At 35.6% G+C, this 21,456-nt stretch overlaps 1 protein-coding gene across 7 annotated transcripts in view; it reads right to left on the reverse strand.

Annotated features, from left to right (window-relative positions):
• Positions 1-2,197: 2,197 nt before the first annotated feature.
• The window catches only part of ZNF711 (zinc finger protein 711), a 40,509-nt gene continuing 21,250 nt past the window's right edge, over positions 2,198-21,456 (reverse strand). For 2 of the 7 annotated variants that reach the window (XM_073360886.1, XM_073360887.1), the window contains exons 2-9: positions 20,217-20,321; positions 17,757-18,287; positions 10,148-10,306; positions 9,435-9,581; positions 8,615-8,752; positions 6,473-6,520; positions 5,664-5,807; positions 2,198-5,038 (exon numbers count right to left, since the gene is read on the reverse strand). In XM_073360886.1, coding sequence (XP_073216987.1) covers positions 3,861-5,038; positions 5,664-5,807; positions 6,473-6,520; positions 8,615-8,752; positions 9,435-9,581; positions 10,148-10,306; positions 17,757-18,287; positions 20,217-20,295 — 2,424 coding nt within the window. In that variant the 5' untranslated portion in view covers positions 20,296-20,321 and the 3' untranslated portion in view covers positions 2,198-3,860. Of the gene's footprint in view, positions 5,039-5,663; positions 5,808-6,472; positions 6,521-8,614; positions 8,753-9,434; positions 9,582-10,147; positions 10,307-11,552; positions 11,651-13,888; positions 14,126-14,951; positions 14,998-15,443; positions 16,160-16,221; positions 16,240-17,756; positions 18,288-20,216; positions 20,322-21,456 lie in introns of those variants that run through there. The other 5 variants (XM_073360890.1, XM_073360889.1, XM_073360891.1 and 2 more) reach the window with 5 other exon arrangements.

A 21,456-nucleotide genomic window follows, 5' to 3' on the forward strand; every position in this document is an offset into this window, starting at 1 on the left:
GTTTTTAAGCCAGAAGTCCTGCACAGGCTGGGCATGGCTAGGGAAGGAATGACAAATATTTCACCTGCTCAACATATGCACTTTCCTAAGGCAGAAAAAGCAGTGCTGGTGGCTGTCGCTGACCAAGAACGAGCGGGGAATGAAGAGACAATTTTAAAAGCCCAGTGTTCTGGGCACAATCTAATTCCCATAAAAGGAGCCAGAAGGGTTCTCTGGGGTGGGAAATCTAATTAAACATGACTTATATTATTAAAATTATTTGTATTAGCTACATTAAAGTTAAAAGTTAAATATTTACAGATTCCAATGTAGGCCATGCACCAGTAAGGAGGAACAGGAGAGGTGGCTGGTCACCTTCTGCTCTCCTCATGCGCTGCACTGAGAGTATGGGCACAGGTGTGCACCAAAGGACACTGTTTGTAAAGCCAAATGTTTTAGCTACCAACAGTGCTACTGTACAGGATTAGAGGGAGACACAAAAACTTCTAAAAATGACTTCAAATACCTTTTCTGTATATGAAAAGTCACAATGCTAAAATCCAGAATTTTACGCCCTTCCAGGGTTATTTGCAAGATGTAAGTGCTGGCTTCCACTGGGAGGGTGGAAATATTTCTTTCTATGGGGATAAGTGCTATTTCTAGCCCTAATGCCCTGTTTGGATGCCAGACTAATTTTGTGGCATTTTTAGCTACAAAAAATTGTTCCTGTATGGGACTGAATCTCTTTGTAAAGTTTTATATTGTATAAATTCAATGACACTCCAAGTTACCTGAGTAGTCCATCTTTTAGATGAGATAGCGCTGATATCTGCTGGTAGAAGAGAAGGTCAGACCAGGACAGTGGCAAGATTGCTCTGATCTTCAGTCTAGTGGGTGTCGATCTTCAATCCCGGTACAAGGGAAACCCATGCTGTGTCAATATAGTCAGTATAATTTTTAGGAACAAAAAATATAAACATTTTCAATTAACTAGATTTTAACTTAGATTAGTTTGTGAATGGTTACAAGAAGGTATTTGGTTTAAATGGGAAAGAAAAAGAAAATAGATTCCCCAGGTTCCCATCTTTTATATCTGTGAGTGCATGCCCACAGGGTACACTGAATTTGTAACAAGCCAAAGAGGAACATTTTGGTGGGAATCCCTTTAAAATATTTACAGGATACCACGACTTGAAGGCTTTTGTTTTGTTCTGAAACATCTCCACACAGGAAACTCTGATTCAATTATATATTTTTGTATATTTGATTATAGTTTACATAATTCCACTGAAAAAACATGAAGTTAGAGGGAGGAAACTCAAATAAAAAAAAAAAGGGTTTAGTGTTTTAAATTGTGAACTGTTCTTATTCTTATGAAAAATTAAAATCTACTTGTGGTTTTTCCAAAATGTGTGGAAAATTATGTTTTTGCAGAATCCAAACAAGGAAACTCAAAGGAACATCAATTACTTTCCATATTTGTTGACAGTTTTAGTAAATATGTTGAATTAAATTTATTGCAAAGTCTCACTGCTAATTAGAGCTGCACAAATAACTGATCTGTTGGTTTACTAGCTGATCCAAAAAAATTAAAAAACAAATTTTCTTCAGACCAACCAAAGAAATTCCCACCCTCCCCGCTTCAATTGTTGGTGAACCAATAAAAGTTGGGAAAAAAAAAAAAACTGTTTGGGGGCTGAACAAAATGTTTTGCTTGACCCAAAATGAAATGAAACACTTAATTTCTGAGTTTTTAAAGAAAAATAAAATTGAATACTTATAAACAAAAAGAAATTTTGAATAGCAAAAATGAAAATGGTTTGATTAATTAAATGTCAAAACAAAACATTTTTATTTTTTAAGAAATTTTTTGGAGGCCTTATGGGAGGAGTTTCAACCAAAACAATTTATCACAGTCAACACAAAGGAGTGAAATGTTTTGGCTGATCTGAACCTGCATTTTTTGGCGAAAAAGTTTTAGCCAAAAAAATTTCACCCAGCTTTAGCGCTAACACTACACAATGAAAATAATTAAACTGAACAATAAAAAAGTGGTAGCCTGTTTGAAAGACACTTGTCAGTTAATTGGCTTACCGCAGTCCAGATGATTAAACTCATACAAAGCTGAAAAGAACGATGAAATTAAAATATTAGGCACACTTTCAGTGAAGGAGAACATTCCCAGAATCAGCATAAATGAGAAACAAAGACTCCAAAGAACCTTGGAGTGCAAGAGATGCATTTTATTGTATGCTCATTACGATGAGTAACACATTTAGAAATAATAATCCCACGTAACAGTGACAATCTTATTTTACAGCGTGTACATCATTTTTTACAGCCACATAAAACACTTATTTTTCTAAGAGATTTCCCAATTTAGCTTTCTGAAGTTTAGAAATATAAAAAAAATTTATTCTCAAGGAACTGATTCTCATCTGGTGCAAAAACAAAATATGAACATTATCTGAAACACAAAGCCACAATATAGCATGAAGTAAAGTTACAATTTATCATGTGAACAGCTCTGTGCAAACATGAAGCAACTAAAAGTAAAAAAGTACACATTATATGCATAACATTTTTGAACAGGTTTTTCATTAAATAGCCCTAGACCAGCTTGTTATATTAAGCGCCATTTGATTTGCAGCATGCTAACACAAAGCATTGTTTAAAGGGATGCATATTTTAAATGTATACACTGTAAACTGAAGATCCACCTCCAAACTCGAGTGGCAGCATATTTTTCTGGTTAAATACTGCATATATACTTTCTTACAGATTGAAAATGCATGTTTATAGTATGGTAGAGATTTTTAAAGAATTGATTAAAAGGTGCAATTTTATGTCTATACTGAAAATTGTATATTAGCAGGTAGGACTATAATAGCCATACCTGTTATAAACACTGCCCTAAAGAACCTCTAAGTATTTTGTATTTTAATTCAAGAAAACTATTGTGTTCTTTGAATCTTTTTTAATACTCCTTTTAGAGAAGATCTTAAAGTAGCAAGAAAAAAAAAAAGTGTTGAGACAACACTATCAGCTGCATTCATTTTTTCCTTTTAAAAAAATGACAGATTCAAAGGTATTTGTCATGTGCCATACTGAACAACATTCAACTGCAGTTTCAGATAAAAAAGGGAAATTATATACATACATATTTTTAACCCTAGCACCGGAACACCACCTTTGAGCTCATAACATAATGCAATATTTTTAACATCATATCCTGCCATAAAAGAGGTTAGCAGCTCTGAAAATAGTTTTAAAAAATTACTCACTGAACCTAGACTAATAAAGGAAACAAAAAGGTTTCCCAATGAAATTTTTTTTTTTTTTTTAAAAAAAGGGGGGAGAAACCCCAAAATTTGACTAATTCTGGAATACACTTTCCAGGCACAATTTAAAAACATAATGACCAAGTGATTGACTTATATTCTTTTCAAAACTGCATAAGAAGTTAGAATTGGTTGCTTTGACAAAAAGTTTGTAAATAATCCCACCACAACTGAACAGTTTTCATATTGGAGACAAATGCTGTTACTGATGAAATGGATAACACAATCATCTTCGTTTTCTCTTCTATAGCTTAACAATGTATAATACTATTAAATAGAAGACATTCAGAAATCCTTCTGCAACCTTTCAGACATTCATCCATCTTTCTGCATTCTATAGTGCTCTTTAGGTTCTGATAAGCCACAATCATAGGACTATGAGATCCCTGTCAACCTTAATACTTTTAAGACTTTTAATACAAAGAATGTAAAGTTATGATTTAATATCAAGCTTTGAAACCAGGAGAAACAGTTCATGAGATTTTTTTCCCCAATTAGCATATCACAGTTTCTAAATTGCTTCCTTCTCAACATCATATATTACATTATGGCCTCTTTGTGATGCCTCATTATATGTTGATTTTTTTCTGATGGTCTACGGAATCCCTTTTTGCAGTATTCACACCTGTGTGGATAGTCTTTTGTGTGTATTGATATTACATGTCGCTTAAAGCCTGATGCATCCGTAGTGCTATATTCACAATACTGGCATTGATACACTTTTCTTCCACTGTGGGTCTTCATGTGCTTCTTAAGTTCGTTTTGCTGCCTAAATCCTCTCTTGCACCTTTTACATTTAAAAGGCAGGTCCTTGGTGTGAACTGAGAGGATATGTCCACTAAGTACAAAAGGATCTGAAGTTTTAAAGTCACAGTGCCTACACTGATGTATCTTTTTACCTTTGTGGGTTTCACTATGCTTTTTGAGCTCAGATGGACGATGGAAGCCTTTTTCACATACCTCACATTTGTGGGGAAAGTCCTTCGTGTGAACCGAAATAATGTGTCGTTTCAGGTCGCTTGAGTTGGTGCTCTTATGGTCACAATGTGGACACTGATGAGTCTTATGTCCTTGAAATAACTCTGTGTGCTGCTGAAGTTCTTTTTCATCTGTGAATGCCTGGGGACAATGCTCACATTTAAATGGTAAATCAGTCCCATGTTTGGATTTTATGTGTGTTTTTAGATTGGACTGATCAGCACATCTGAAGACACAGTGCTGACACTGGTATGGCTTTTCTCCTGTGTGGGTCCTCATATGCTTTTTAAGCTCAGATGGATGACGGAATCCTTTCCCACACTCAACACAAACATGAGGAAAGTTCTTGCTGTGAACTGCAAGCAGATGTCTATTCAGCAGTCCCTGTTCTGCAGTCTCATAGTCACAGTATTTGCACTTGTGTAGTTTAGGCTCCTTGTCCCTCAATATCAGTTTATTAGAACTCAGTGGGCTTGCCTCTCTGTATCTCCTTGTATATTCTGTAAACTCATGGGTTTTGTCAACTTTATTTATAAGTTTATGGCTTTCCAGATGGTTGTGGAAACTTACTTTTTTGTTAGTTGTAAAGTCACAATCCGTACACTGGTATTTCTTCTTAATCATATGATCTGGGTGGTTCTTCATATGCCTTTTCAGGAATCCTCTCGATTTAAATTTTTTCCCACATATGTGACAAGGGTAAACAGTTAAGGGCTGTCCGTCAGGACCTATTATAACAGCTGTTTTCAAACAAACAGAAGATGTTATGAAGAAAACTGTTAAAAGTGCTGAATTAAAAAGAACTGCTCAAGAACATTTACTTGAACTTCACACATAGAGCAAATAGTTTAGTAGCTTGAAACAACCAAATCCCAGACATCTAAAATTTTAAATACTGTTAAAAGAGTTGACTGAAGCAAGGCATAAAACCCCATTGCTACCCCAATGCACGGGCACTGGTGACACTCGTTTACTGAATGGACCACAAATTAATGGAGAGATTGCCTTGTTAATCAACCTTTCTCCCATTCCCAATTGTGTATATCTCGCCTCCCATTCATGATCACGTAATATCCCCGTGACAACTACAGGAATTGTTTATGTGGATAAGTATTAGAAAAAAATGTATTTTAGATGTCTTTTAATGCAATTTGCCAGCTGGAAATTAAGAGAGTCAGCATGATGTACCAGCCAGCAATCTGTGGACCATCAGCAAATTCTCCAGGGACAACAGTTTTAAAACAGTTGCACTACACAATTTCAGTGGTGGTAGGGGTTTTTTTTGTTGGTTTTCTTTTAACTAGTTGCAGGAAAAAGGATCTTTCCATATTAAACCAATACAATAAACAATGAAAAATATTCTACCTGTTTGCCACTGCCTGGTTTCTCCCCTCCTCCTCTTCTTGGCTTTTTGTTTAAGCGCTCTATTTGTGTTAATGCTATCACAGATTTGCAGGTACTGTGCTGCATTACCATTTTTGTTTTCTAATCGTGTATCCAAGTTATTTCCTGAATACAAAGATCAGACACCATAAAAACTATAAGCAAGTTTTTTCTTTGGGACTAGATGACTGGAATCACATGGGAGCAAGTCACTTTACATTACCTTAAAAAATAAATGTTCACTGCAGAAAGGAATGGGCAAGTTTTTTTTCAAAGGGTCAATATTTACCATAGTTATTGATAAGGCATTATAGAAGAATTTAATTCAATTTGGACTCATTCTGAACTCTGTTTCCTCCACTCCCAAACCCTTAACATTCAGCCGATTATTCCTGTTCTTTCCTTCAACCTAGCAGTCCTTTATTTCCCAGTGGGCTCATTTTCCCTTCCCTGGTTACCCAAAACTGTACTAAAAGATACTGATGTACATTTCTGAGGGCTTCTGCTGTATATAGGATTGTTCTTATTTCTACAATGTTTATGTAATTGAAATTCCTTGAAGAAATGAGTTCCAAGTGTATGGAACCCTTACACATATGCATTCTGAATAGTTTGGTAGCATTCACTGATCAGGAAAGCTGTGGATTAGGAATTTGTCAATATTCCATGAAATAAGGGAGAGTCATGAATTTCTTAATGGAAAAATCTGATATACAACTGTGTTTTTTCAAAAAATTATGAAAGCAAATGAATCTCTTGCTCTTGTATCAAATATAATTACACGTTCTCACCTGCTGCTTGACAGTCTTCATACCTTCTGGGCAGTCGTCTTTCATCTCCTATAGAACACAGTATTTTACTAATTCATAAACTGAAATTGTATTTGACAATGATTGTTTGAAACTCCTTGTGTGAGAGAATAGCTAGCAAATTTTATTTACTGCAGAGTCCTCCCCATTCTGACCGCTCTCTACAGAGATGCCAAACCAGATAATGACCATACTGTACATATACCTCTACAAATTTGCTTTCATTCTTAGGTTCTGTAAACAACACCTAGTACGAAATAACCAAGTTCCACGATTCTCTTTTGCATGAGAGCAAGTCCAAATATCTTGCTTTCCTATCAAGAACTTGGTGCATGACAAGTTTTGGACTAATTTTCTATGTCTTGATACAATGGTCATTCAGCACTTGCACGAAGAATGCTGAAGCTCTATGGGATGAAATGGGCTACATCTTAGTAGTATTCTCATTTTCTTATTCTGGACTGAAAAAGTTTTTTCTATGCTTTTGGACTCTGTGGTTCAAACACATTTTTGTCGAACAGCTAATGGGGTTAGAAGTATATCTGGCCAGGACTTTTCTGTCAGATTAATTTTCTGATGAAAATGCCCTTTTCACAACATTAAAATTTTTCCACAAAAAATCGATTTTCCATGAGGAAAATCAAAGAGATGGCTCTTCTGGCTGCTTGCCTGGAACACTCATCAATTTCATTTTCAGCCTGCAGGGAGAAAGTTAAATTAACAAGAGTCTTCCAAGCGAGTTGCTTGCAAGCAGAAAAATTTTGAATTTTTCATCCTTGCCCACAACATTTTTTTTTAAATCATTTTTAACTTTTCATCCTGATTCAGGATGGAAAAAAATTCAAAATTGCATTTTTCACAGGAAGGGATTTCCATTTTGCAGCCAACTCCAGTTAGAACTCCGTCCTTAAACAACTGACTCTCTCTTTCATGAGTCAGAGATGATCTGAGAGGATATTCCCTTAAATATGATGGATTTACAAGTTAAAACCCTACAGCATAGTAAATATATATGATATTAATAGAATATACAGAATTTGAACCATTAAAACTTCCTAGTAAAATGTTCATACTATTCAATCCCCGTCACAGAGAAAGATGAAGATCAACTTATTAAGACCTTTTAAAAAAAAAAACAACCAAGACACAATTTGTTTTCCGTCAGAGGATGAAGAGTCTGATTATGCAGTATAAGGCTATGTCTACACTACCACTTATATCAGTATAACTTATGCTGCTCAGCGGTGAGAATAACCCCCCCATCTCCACGACACTGGTTACACAGACGTAAGCGCCAGTGCGAACAGCGCTATGTCTGGAGAAGAGCTTCTCCTGCCGACATAGCTATCGCCACTTCTTGGGGGTGGATTAATTATGTTGACTGGAGAGCTCTCTTCCATTCTCATAAATTGGCTACACTAGAGATCTTACAGTGGTGCAGCTGCACTGGTACAGCTGCGCCACTCTTAAGCTCTCTAGTGCAGACATGGCCTAGGACTGAGAAAGGAAGATGTCTGCATGACAAACCCTAAGCTTATTTTCTCACACTCATTCCTCTTTTCTCAGATAAAACTTGTGTGAACCTTTCACCAGCCAGCTTCATGTATTTTAAACAAATTCCTTTAGCTTACGCAAGATTCTATAATGCTCAGTAGCTGACCTCAAGATATGCAAGGGAAATTTGCATGCTAGACATCTCTGAACTAGTACCTGGAACAACTTTAACAAAACCTTACAAACTACAATGCTTTCCCTTATATAAAACCCAACACTAAGCAAGGTATTTATTATGATTAAGAAAAAACAGATATTAAAATAATTTAAGGGCTGTCTGGCAGGCTAGTGAACAAAACACTAGAGTTTGGGACTAGCATTTTTCTTCATTCCTTAGTTGCAAGAGTCTGAGGGCATTCTGGAGAAAGTATACACAGCCGCTGAAATATCACTTAGATATTTCAATGTCTGACTCTTGTAAGTTAATGACTGGCTACAAACACAGCTCTTTACAATTCTCCTTAGACAGAGCTAAGAGGTAGGAAAGTCATGCTCTACAAGACTTGGGAGCTAAGTTAGGGGAAAAATAAGAGGAGGCATTCCCACGAAAAGAAGAATCTAGGATCCTACCATAAGCAGCAGCCCAAGCAACAGGAACAAAAGTTTTATTCACAGCAGAGTCTTCAAGTTGTGTGTCGGGAAGTGATGTTGCTTCCTCTTCACCTACAATGACCTCCATATAAACTTCATCTGCTATTTCAGCACAACCTACATTTAAGGAGGAGAAGTTGTGATTCTGGAATTAATTTTACTGTATGTTCAGCCTAAATTTTCCTTTGCTTATTTTCATATTATTATTCTGCTTAGTAGGGGTACCCACTGCACAATTCTCTTCCTTCCCCAAAATACTTGTACAGGGTTATATTGTTTTATCCACATATATTGCTAGACCTGAGACAGAAAAAATAACTATCAACCAAAAGAAGCTTGTAAGTGTGTAACTGTTGATGGTTCTTTGCCACTTTGCCAGAATAAGTACTGTTCTACTTAATAAAATGTAAAAAGTGATCTAAAAGGGTCTTGACACTCTCAATAACAAAGTTGTTTAAATGAGCTAAACAAGATTTTAGCATGGTAGTTTGTTAGGCAAACTGAAAAATTAGCAAGTTGCAAAAATCAATTACTTATTGACTTAATCAACGATCACATTAAATTCAATACAAATAATCTACTGCTTGTATAGGATAGGCACAATATGTATTTTATAATAACTATAGGCTACTCTTATTTGTGGGCAAGGCAAGATATGATTTCCACTACTTTAAATCTGGGAGCAATTATTCACAAACATGAAAAAGTTCCTTTTAGAAAGTGACCAATATTATGCATACAGTTTTCATTTCTGGTATTATTTTTTAAATGTACTTTTTTTAAAAAAAAGAATTCTTACTAATATCTTCATCTTCCTGAGAAGAGTCCTTAACAGCCATGTAAACCATCTTTTCTCGCTGCATTCTGCCTACAGCTCCCTGCTCAATGACTCCAGCTACAGAATGTCCATTGTGGAAGTCACTCTCTGTGACAATTTCTGTTCCTCCTTGAAAAAGAAAAACACAGTCAATGTAAACAAGATAATCTAGAATATCATCTCATGAGAATTAAATTAGAAAAATGTTTTATCAGTATTTTTTTCTGTTTTAGACAGCCATTTAGTAAAACCCCGATTAAGTGCTTTGAAATAAATGTTTTCTTGCCATTATAAATTTCATATTTGTTACTCATTAGTGGCACATTAGACAAAACCCTCCTTTCTCACCAGTATATTGACAAAAATCAGGGCTGAATGGTTGGATAGTACTATTCGGGGGGGGTATCATAGCCATAAACCGTGTCAGTTTTTGCATGCTAGTAGTGTGTTAAATATGAACAGAAATATTATGTGTCACCCCAAAGCTTCTATTTTATGCTGTGTTTTGAATATTGTGCTGGCAAAAACCAGACTTGAGATTCTTCCTTGAGAAAGGAAGTTAAATTGGGTTGACATAACCAGCAGACCACTACGAAGATGTTATTTCACATACTGCAAAACAGTGGATTTTATTAAAGAACACAAAACTAGCATTTTCAAACTACTGAATCAACAAACAGAACGTAAGACCGTACCTATTTCCACATCATCCTCAGCTTCAGCTTTAAATATATACACTTTTATAACTTCTGAACCAAATCCATCATCTTTAGAAACATCATCGTGTGAAACCTCAGTGCTGATTTTTAAAGGTGTGCTTCCAATATGGTCTAATTTTTCTCCAACATCATCCACTGTAAAAATAAAAAAAGGACAGTGAGGTTCACGCACAAATTTTGTTAGGACTCAAGAAGTGATCTCTAGCAAGTTTTCCTCACATATTCAATATGTAAGATCCAATGGAACTACTATTGTAACAGGTTCCAGAGTAGCAGCCGTGTTAGTCTGTATCTGCAAAAAGAAAAGGGGGACTTGTGGCACCTTAGAGACTAACAAAGCTTTTGCTCAAATAAATTTGTTAGTCTCTAAGGTGCCACAACTACTCCTTTTCTTTTTACTATTATAAAAGCAGTTATACAGACAGTTCCTTTTTCTTTTATATCTTAGTCTATTTTAGTAAAGTACAGTACTCAATTTCATTATCAAAACTTAGTAAATGAAGGACAAACATGGTTGTAAAATGAATCACACAGGAAGCACCCTCATTAAGTAATTAAAAAGTACCTGATATTTATTCTATTGTAAACTATTAAGCCTAGAAGGTATAGATGGATCAAAAAGTAAAAACACAAGACATATCTAATATAATTAAAAAACAAACCCAGAACCTGCTATTTTAATTCTTCTGAGATTTTCAAAATGCTCTACTGTCGACAATATCTATTACTAGTAACTAAAAGCTGTTATTCTTATCAAATGTGTTTTAGTCTGGCTGTGAGGTTTTGGGGTCAGTTATTATCCTGGCAAGTATATTTTTGAGATTTTGTCTCTTGCTAGTTAAAAGTTGAGATAGTAATATTTGGATTAATGTCCAACTATTTGAAGTTGAGCTACCTGCCATCCTTCATGTCTATAACTGAAGGATTAAGTCACCTACTACTCAATCTACTTACTTTTATCAATACAATCAAATTCTTACATTCGAACTACTATTAAGTGGAAGAGCAGAGTTTTGATAAAGTAAATGTTAACATATATAGGGCTGATTTCATAGCAAAGGACACTGAAAAAGCCTGATCAGAAAATGCTTGCTGTTGTGTGCCCTTTGTTAATCATGTATTGACAGAACACTACCTACTCCCTTTGCACATGGGCAGCATAAGGTTAATGCAACACTGAATATCCACTGAAGCCCTCAAATGAGGAATGAATTCCACACTTTGAAATAAGCCGTAACCCATACTGGATCATTTTCCAGATTCAAAAATATGTATATTATATTAGACATACAAAAACCGTGAGAATTTCTTTAAAAAGAGATGGGTTATTTCTTTATGACTTGGCATAATCTACTCTGAAAGTCATTTTAATGATACCTACTCAACTGCAGCAGGTTTTTTTGGTGTCACTGATGAAACTTGTGAATCTCAGAAGTCTTTGAATGAGTCAGAACAATACTGGAGCTACTGAAAACAGAACTAAATAGACATAAAGCAGCTAATTGATTAACATTAAAAAATCAACAAATACTAATGTAAAGTATTACAAAATTAAATTTCTGTAATTTAATAAAGATTAAAAAAATGTGAAAGAATAGGAGACTACATAATCTTTTGCATATTTCAAGCTTTTTAAAAAAAAGATTGGCTTGTAAATGGGGAGGGAGTTTGTAAAAGACAAACTTGGATCACTGAAAGCAATTGTAAATTTCTCCTCTTCTGGATGAGCTTAAACCTTTTTCCTTTTAATTTAAAGAATTTATGGCTGATCTTGTTTTATTGAAATCAGTGGGAGCAGGATCAAGGATCAAGCCCTTATTTCTTAAACATGTCCTGAATAACTGTATTGTATAACATCCACCACCTCCCACCTAAGAGGACTGCATGATGTCCAACATAAGAAAACAAACACCAAAAATAGCAAAACTAGAAAGGAATCTACAAATACCTTTGATTAGTAAGTTTACCAGTATCAGGCTGTTAATACAAATTTTATATATGAAGCAGCTATAGCATGCACTATTAGAGCATGCTCATGTTATCAGAATGGTGTTTCCACAGATAAGACTAAATCCAACTATCCATGTGCCTTTTAAAGGAAAGGAAGGGAGAGCTAAGACAACCAAGGTTTTGTCTATTAAAGGGTGCTATCAACTTAAATATTTTGAATCTGACTATTTTCTAATATCTTGGAACGGACTAATTTTCTGCTAAAGCATCTTTAATGACCTGATCCTTTTTATTTAAAAAATCCTTTAAAAGTTACAGGATTTTCTGTTCCATTTTTGATGTCTTTCCAATTAAGTCCTCAATCTTGCAAAGATTTATACACATGCTTTGTTCTACCAAAGTGAGTAGTTCCATTCCTAAATCTTTGCGGTATTGGAAACTGACTATACAGGAGAAGAATGAAACTGACTACACAAAGTGCTGTTAAATGTACAAAATAAAAAGTATAAAAAATTTACACTAATTTAATGGGTTACTTGTAACTATAATAGGTATAAAACTGAGGTAAAGTGATTTTAAGATGATGACTTTAATCATCATCCACTTTTCTGTTTTTTAATTTACAGATTTTACACACAATCAATTTAAATACAACAAATAAACATGTTAATACTTTAAAGATTGTTCAAAAGTGGAAGCCTTCTCCTATCAGGAACAGTGGAATAATCAATTACATTACTTTTCTTCATATAGTGTATATTGATGTATATTGTATCTTATTGCTTAATATACAACTTACTTTTAACCACATCTGTTAAAAATTCTAAATCCCTGCTCTGGCAGGCAACATTATTGCAATAACTAAAATATTAGAAGTATTTCTAAACCAACAAACATCCTCAGCCTGATTCTGAGAGAGGCTAAGCACATACAACTGAAACCGAAATCAACAAGTTTGTCCTAAACTATATATACCTAGACTCTCTGAAAATTAAGCTGCTCCTCTTTTAATAAGTGGAGCTGAAATATACTCAAAATGTTTAAACTGAATATAACAAAATTTGGAGTCAACTCCTGAAATAAATCTGCAACGTAATAGATATATTTAGGAAATCTGGATGGTTTGAGGGAATGGTAATGGAATATAGTTGTTTTCACTTCTAGAATGATGAAACATATCTAGCTCACCCTCAGTAGCAATTAAAAAGTAAACTATAAGTTCTACCACTTACTTTGCTAGTCTATATGAAATAAGTTTGGTGATCTCAGTCCACTTTTCAGAGACAGTCGTATTAGAAATAAAATCATCATAGTTAGCACTAATTAGTTTTTGTCCACAGTGTTAGCAGAGAGACTGAGAACTGAAGTAATTTCTAATTCCCAGAGATTTCCTCTTTGACGATAGGCAGTGTCCAGATGCTTGCTTGAACACCACCCATACACAATACATACTGTATGGACTTCTTAAGAGGACTCCAGTTACACAGGCTGTTAATCTAGTGCCTTTAGGAATACTAAATTCACATTTTTGTAAAGTATTTGTTTTAAAACAGGAATAAAAGTTTCTACATCACACAGTAAGTCAGTAAAATAATGGTGAACAGAACACCAGTCTCCTGGCTCTGAGTTCTCCACTATAAACATAAGATAATGCTGTTTCCTCATTTATAAAAAACAACAACCAGATTGCTTTAGAAATATATGCTGTATCCTCCCAAATAAGCACAAGAAGAGGAGCATTCAGCACACTTATAACTTAAATCTTACCTTTTTTAGTTGTTTTCAGGTGTGTGATGTCCAGATTCACTGTGGATTGCCAGCTCCCAATTCATGTGATATCTCAACATGCACTATGCTGGTGATATCACACCCACCAAAGAAGTCCCATGATTTTACAATTTTGCAAAGTTTTCTAAAGTTTAATATGTTTATTTTATATACCATATGGTACAATATAGGAAATATATATTAAAATATTTTAGCAAACTATGCAACACTGTATTGTAATATACTAAAAAGGAGGTGGTGGTGGAACATTACCTTACCCCTAAAGGCCAGCTCCAGTGTTGTTCTTTGGTGGGTATGAGGTCCCCCGCATAGTGCTTACAGGGCCAACACATAGACCAGAAGCTGGCAATCCCCTGTGGGTCTGAATATCGCAAACCTGAAAAACAAAAAACAAAAAGTATGTTTTAAGTTACAAGTGTGACAATTGTCCCATTTACCCTGGTTATCTGGTGTGTACAGTATACAGATTAAAATCTCATTTTGTTTGTTTTAAATAATCTAAAAAGGTAGTTATATTTAAAACAAACTTTCTATCTTAACTTCTAAATTTCCCTTTTTTTTTTTTTTTTTTTTGTGGTGACGCTAATGCAGGGATTGGCAACCTATGGCCTGTGGCCTGCCAGGGTAAGCCCCCTGGCGGGGCCAGGCCAGTTTGTTTATCTGCCGTGTCCGCAGGTTCGGCCGATCGCAGCTCCCATAGGCTGCAGTTCGCCACTCCAGGCCAATGGGGCTGTGGAAAGCGGCGCGGACCGAGTGATGTGCTGGCCGCTACTTCCCACAGCCCGCATTGGCCAGGACGGCGAACTGCGGCAAGTGGGAGCTGCGATGGCCGAACCTGCGGGCGCAGCAAGTAAACAAATGGGCCCGGCCTGCCAGGGGGCTTACCCTGGTCGGCTGCGGGCCAAAGGTTGCCGAACCCTGCGTTAACGTATCCCATTGGGTCATTTTAAGTCTCCAGAAACTGTGATTTGACATATCCAATATGCCATCGCTTGATTTGTAAGTATATTAAGAATTGAGTTTTCAACCTTATGATTTTTACCTGATATGCTCATAATGCTTCCATTAATGTAAGAAGTTAAATTCATCTGCACAAAACAAAACAGATCAATGGTGACAAACTTCTAGTGAAAACTTTGACTATTACAAAGTTTTCTGTGCATATAAACTTCTGAGCAAAAAGATCAGACTATACTTATTAGTTTCCAGGTAACATTTACCACTAAAATAAAGATTTTTCCTTATAAATTTATAGGATAGCCAGAGGAGATACAAACTTAAAATGGTGAAAACTACATTTAAGCAGTATTAACACTGTAACACAAAGCAGCAAGATAAGGTAATTTTGAACTAAAGCTCCAAGCTTTAATCCAGCTTTTTGTCCCAGAACATTGTATACTGTAGGGGGTTCCCAAACTGTGTTCCACAGAGCACTTGGCGGTGATCCATGAAGAGCTAGCAGGTCATATGAAGTAAGATCTTTGTTTCAAGATGTTACACTTCATTAAAAGACAGCTAAAAATAATATAAATACTTTTCTAAGATTATGGTTCCATATAAACAATTGCTGTTGTTGACAAAGGATGTTATGTGTTCATGAATCAGAAAAATGTCCATGCGATAATCTCTCTGTTCAGAAGTGGTCCACACTACAAAAAAGTTTGACAACCCTGGTAATATATCATGGGGAATCATAGCATACAATTATACTCCTTTAATATATGTTGCATATTTGACTATACAGTAAAACATCTATACTAATCCGAGGTTTCAAATTCTTGGCTCGCTAGACATATTTATCTGTCCCAGCATGACAGATTCAGATTCTGTGGAAAACAAGTTCTCATTTTCTTTAAGGAAACAAAAAGAACCACTATCTAGCTGTAAAAATGTACATATTATCTTCAGAAGCATAACCAATTCAGCGCCATCTTATAAAATCTGAAAAAACAGCTCCATAGGACTGATTCTGCAAGGTGATGAGAACTCTGGTCCCAATCAACCAAAACATTTAAGTATATGCTTAACTTTACGGTTAATTTTAAAGTTAGCATATACTTTGTTGCACCAGGACCGGAGTGCTCAGCACATTACAGGATCAAGCCCCATGAAAGGTGAGAACTGTCCTAGTGGTCTAAATGAGACGATGACTTTAAAGCCTAATAATGACACTTCAAAAACCAGATTTTCTTATAACTCAGGTTGCAATTGCGTTTACTCAGACCATGATGTGCCTAAAACACAGTCACAACAACTACCATCAAGTTAAAGTTATCTACCTTAGAAGGAATTCCAAAGATGACTTTACTTACAATTACAAGGATGCAGTTGGAAATATCGCAGTTACAGAACACAACTCATCATAAGTACTCTGTTAGAAAGGAGGAATTCTTTCAGTGAAAACAACTGAGCATTATAATGGTGTTCCTTTTCTCACAAAACATACACAGGAATACCACTGCTGTAGAAAGTCTGATTTGCTTTCATAATGGTTTCTTTGTGTTCTTGTTCAAAAACCCTCACTAGTTTAAGTGACATATTTAAAGTGCCCTTGCATGCAGCACATGACATTACATTAAGGACAGACTGATGAAAACTATAGCTCTGTCTCTCCCACAATTTTGGAAAAAAATCTAAACATGTTATACTCCTAAAAATGTTTTGGAAAACAGCATCACAGACATGTTTCAAAATGTAGAATGTATAAGATATATTTGAATACAGTGATTTGTATTTATCCTGAAAATTTTAATAAAAGCCGTTTATTGAAAGTAGATCTCTGAAGTTTTTACACACTTGGCATTCTCATCATTTATTGAGATGGGTTGCTACCAGCTATATAAAATGGTTATTGGACAATCAAAACCTATTCTGGCCTAGTCAAATTTCACTAGCTGTAATTCAGAAAAGCTGCAAGTTTGCACTGACAAATATTGTGTATACTAACTAACCTACATGGAAGTCCTGTGGGTGAGAGTGAAAACTGGTACCAGATATCTAATTGTCAATATCATTTAATTGTAGAAAAAAAGGATTATTTGCCTACTTTGCAGTTTTCCCACAGTTGTTCTCACTCAGCCAGCTGTACCCTAATTGCAGGTAGCTAATAATTTATGTGCACTCCCCACAGTGCAATATAGGGCAAGAAGCCAGTTTACATTTTCCGTCTCAGATCAGAGGTGTCAGTCAATAAATGCGCATATTTTTTAAGTTTAGTTCAGATCAGGCAGTGGAACATAAAGCTGGCTACTATGTTTTTGCTTTACAAACAAACCTATTGTCAGACAAATGTATAGCCTTTAACGTTTTTATGTTAACCAATATGGTCAGGGACACAACTCCATACTCTGGGTGTCCCCAAACCGCTGACTACCAGAAGATGGGACTGGATGACAGGGGAATTACCCAACTCTGTTCATTCCTCTGACACTATCAGAAGACAGGATACTGGTCTAGATGGACCATTGGTCTGATCCAGTATGGCCATTCTTATATTATGTCTTTTTTCTAGCTTGATGCTATTGATGAAACTTGAAAAATGCTATTTTCTGCACATATTTCCATAATTTGATAATTATGTTTTTTTTAATTTACTGTATCACTGCAAGGTTAAATTACAGTATATTAAAAAGATTTTTTTTTTAAAAAAAACACCCATTGTTCAGAAATTACACACTCACATGAAAAATCTAACTCTTGGCACCAAGTCATTAATTTGGCAAGAGACTGTTTTTTCAGAGAGTTCAGGTGCACAGGATAGCAAGATTTCAGTGTTAATAACTTCTCCCTACTGGACCACTTCTAGTTGAAATAATCTCCTATTCATATCTACCTTTATTTCACTTACAAGATATCATTAAGTAGTCTTCAGATGTGCTCTTGCCATCATCATCATCTTCAGTTTTTATTGTAACCGTAGAACCAGGAACAGTACTGGCTGCTTGAATCACAGTTTCTGTATCTGAATTAGTTACAAGAACTTCTTCTGAAACCATTGTGGGTGAGTCAGCTCCTGACACAGAGTCTTGCACCACATGTTCCAAATGTCCATCAGGACCCGTAACAAGGTCAGCCACAAAAACCTGATCAGGAACTCTAACAGTTTCTGTTATTAGATCAGAAGTCAAAACATGATCACTGGTATCTAAAGCTTCTTCAATAGCAACATCAGCTTCCAACACAGATTCAGGAACAATTACACCTTCTGTTACAACATCAGTTTCAGTGATGATATCTGGTCCTTGGACAACTTCAGCAGCTAAGCCATGATCAAGAGTTATCCCATCATCCGTGACAACATCAGAAACTAGTACAGCTTCAGGAACTGATACAACAATATGGTCACCATCTATATGAGCAGTGCCAGCCATTCCAGCCACTGTGAAACAATTGTGAATGAGAAAAAATGTTAACATTCACACTACGGTATCACATGGACTGTATGTAAGGAATATAACTAAGGTAAAGACTATGCATAGAAGAGGGCTCCCTTGCCTTCTAACAAATTTCATTACATTTTACATACCTCCAGATAAGAATGAACACAATCTTGTAAAAGTCTATGATTTTAAAATTAAACAAAACAAAAGCACAAAATCCCCCAAATCTTTCTTTAAAAGGAACATTAGGTCAAATCTGCCCCCCAATTTAGGTTTAATAAAACTGAGATTTAAAAGACAAAAGATCAGTAGCGGATTCTATTATATGTATTCCAAAAAAGCTAAAACATTTTTCTATTATGCTAGCAACTTGAATGCTGCATTATTTTGTTAGTGCAACAGAGCCCAACAGCAAATCTGACTAAACAGCATGAAGCTGGCTGGCTTTGCTGACACACAAGATAACAGTTTCCTTAAACATCAAAATGTGCTACTGGAACATCCTTAACACTTTAAACATCAAAAACTGGAGAGTTCAAACTGTCAAAAATATCACTTGTTTTACTTGCTTATCAAATTATGGCAGAGGTTTCAATTAGTCACTCTAGTAAATATTAACAATTTTCCTTTCTAGGAAACATAGCCAACAGGGATCTGGGCTACAAGAGAAGCCACGTTAGAAATATCCAATTATTTTAAAGCCTAAATAAAAACAATAATTTTAATCGTTATGAATAAAAGATTCAAGAACATATGCCCTTTTAAAATGAAGGTGGTAAATAATATTTTCCATTTTTATTGTAATTGTAATTAATTTGGTACATTCCAAGGACTTATGCCATTAATACTAGCTCTGCAGAATGGTTGTCCCCATACAAATAAATAAAATAATAATAATAATAATAAAAAAAACCTCTCTATTGATAGATGGCAGAGTTAGGGACCTGCAGGTCCAGGAGATAGTCATGTTTGCCCACTGTACCATTCCTCCCAAATACTGGAGGCTGGTACAGTCACTATTATCTTACTTTTGCCCTGTCTACATGAGAAAACAGTAGCAAATTAACTAAATTAGTTTAGAAACTGCTTTAGTTAAATCAATGCAACATCTTGGCTGGACATTCATCTCAATTTAGGAGCTTCTAAACATAATTAGCTAAATAGATACAATTTTCTTGCATACACAAGGCCTTTGATTTCCTCTCTATACACAGGCATGCATGCAGAGGGAATTCAGACAGCAGCTAGTGGGAAGATCATAAGAACATGGATCTAAAGGGACTCAAGCCATTATGCTCCAGGAGAGCCTAAGATTTAATGCGGAAGCCCAAGATCTGTCAGAAAATCTCTCAGATTGCTGGCCATTCATGGAGCCCAGAGGCCCTGTCTGTTCCAAAAGGAGGAGAAAGGCTAAATCCAGGCTAAATCCTGTCCTTTTACCATCCTAACATATCAAAAGGAAACAGCAATTAAAAAAAAATCGTCACATTGCCTTTTAAGATAAAGATCTTGTTGAACCACCTTCTCTGTTTAAGGATCTCAGACTGTAAGCTATTGAAAGCCTCTATTCCCATTTAATCAATGAGGATTGAGGGTACTCAGCACTACAGAGGAGGCGTTCAGCACTTTTTACAAACTGCCCCTTAGTCAACTTACTGAAGTTCTACTTCATCCAGAATTAATGCTGCAATTTTTAAAGCAGACTTTTTCCACATGATAAAAGTGGGAATTCAGATACGTATAGCTTGTTTCCTGAAGGACTGCCTCTGTATGGCATTGTGAAGACAAAATTAAATACATACTAAATATTATTATAAACCGTTAGTTAACCTTACATTTGAGCTACATTCAATGATGTAGAAAATATGTTTTATTTAAAAAGATCTCTCCCATTTTGTGCATTAGTGTTTAAAAATAAAATGTTTTACCAAAATCTTGCATAATCATAGTGTGAGGCATTTTGGACTCTTGTGTCTGCAATCCAAGACTTCCACCACCTGGATCCATAGTCAGCTAAGCTCTTTCACAAATAGCTGTAAAAACAAAATTGTAATTTATATTAAATGCATATCATATTAATGTTTGTTTAGCTCTACTGGACTAAAGTCTGATTCACTCCGTATAAATCCATGCGTGCAGACATGGAAATGTGTCCCTGAAAAACGGAAGGAAAAAAAATAGATGCTACCTTACACAATTCACTTTGTCATATTATTTTATGATCCTGTATTAGATCTCAATCCTGCACACACATCCATGAGTAGCCTGATAAAGTCAAAAAGCACTGAAGTGTGCAAAATTAAGCAACTGCAAGTATTTGCTGGACTGGGCTTAGTTACAAAAGCAAACAAGTAAAAACTTTGTGATGCACTGTTTATGTTACAACTTGTAAAAATTTACCTAGAATGTGCTACTGGAACATCCTTAACACTCAGAACTCCAGACAGACACAGAGCTTTACCTCAAGGGGTACTAACTGAGCCCAAACCTTTTGTATCTATTTTGGGAGTAGAATATAAAAATATGCTCTGAAATTCTCCCCACAACATGACTAATGACAGATCATTAAAATGTCTAAAGCACTACTGACAATAGCAACAAATTATGTGTCAAGTATTAGTTAACAACAGAAGACAGTTACCTACGTCTTATTAGACACACAAAAAGCTGTTATGAAGCAGTTTGAGTTGCTACACATACAACTTACCTACCCACAAAAATAAGGAAATCAAAGGTAAGCCACCTAACAAGCACACACATTCAACCCACAAGCATACACTTTAACGTTACAACTACAATACGCTACGGATCATGCACCAAAACCCTAACTCTGTCCCATTTTCATCCTCCTGTACATACTTTTTACCCGATTATTTCCTCCCTTCCCCAACACTAACCATGTAGACATCTGGTGTAGCAGAAGGCTGTGATGAGAGAGGGTAGTCTGGGAAAGGGTTGTGGCTGTAAAGGCAGTTAAAGGGGATGATGGAAGCTAACATCCCAGGTGGATACCTGGTTTAAGTTATCAAGGCATGGTCTGTGGCATATTGTAGTTTCAACATTATCTCAAATAAAATTAGTAAGGTGGAGCAGAGAGCTGTAGTGTAGAAGACTTTTTATGTCTTTGCTTTTGAGAGTTTTCCAGGTAGGTTGTGTGTGCTTTCCAAA

Source organism: Lepidochelys kempii, chromosome 9 (genome assembly GCF_965140265.1).
Source record: "Lepidochelys kempii isolate rLepKem1 chromosome 9, rLepKem1.hap2, whole genome shotgun sequence".
NCBI classification, from domain to species: domain Eukaryota; kingdom Metazoa; phylum Chordata; order Testudines; family Cheloniidae; genus Lepidochelys; species Lepidochelys kempii.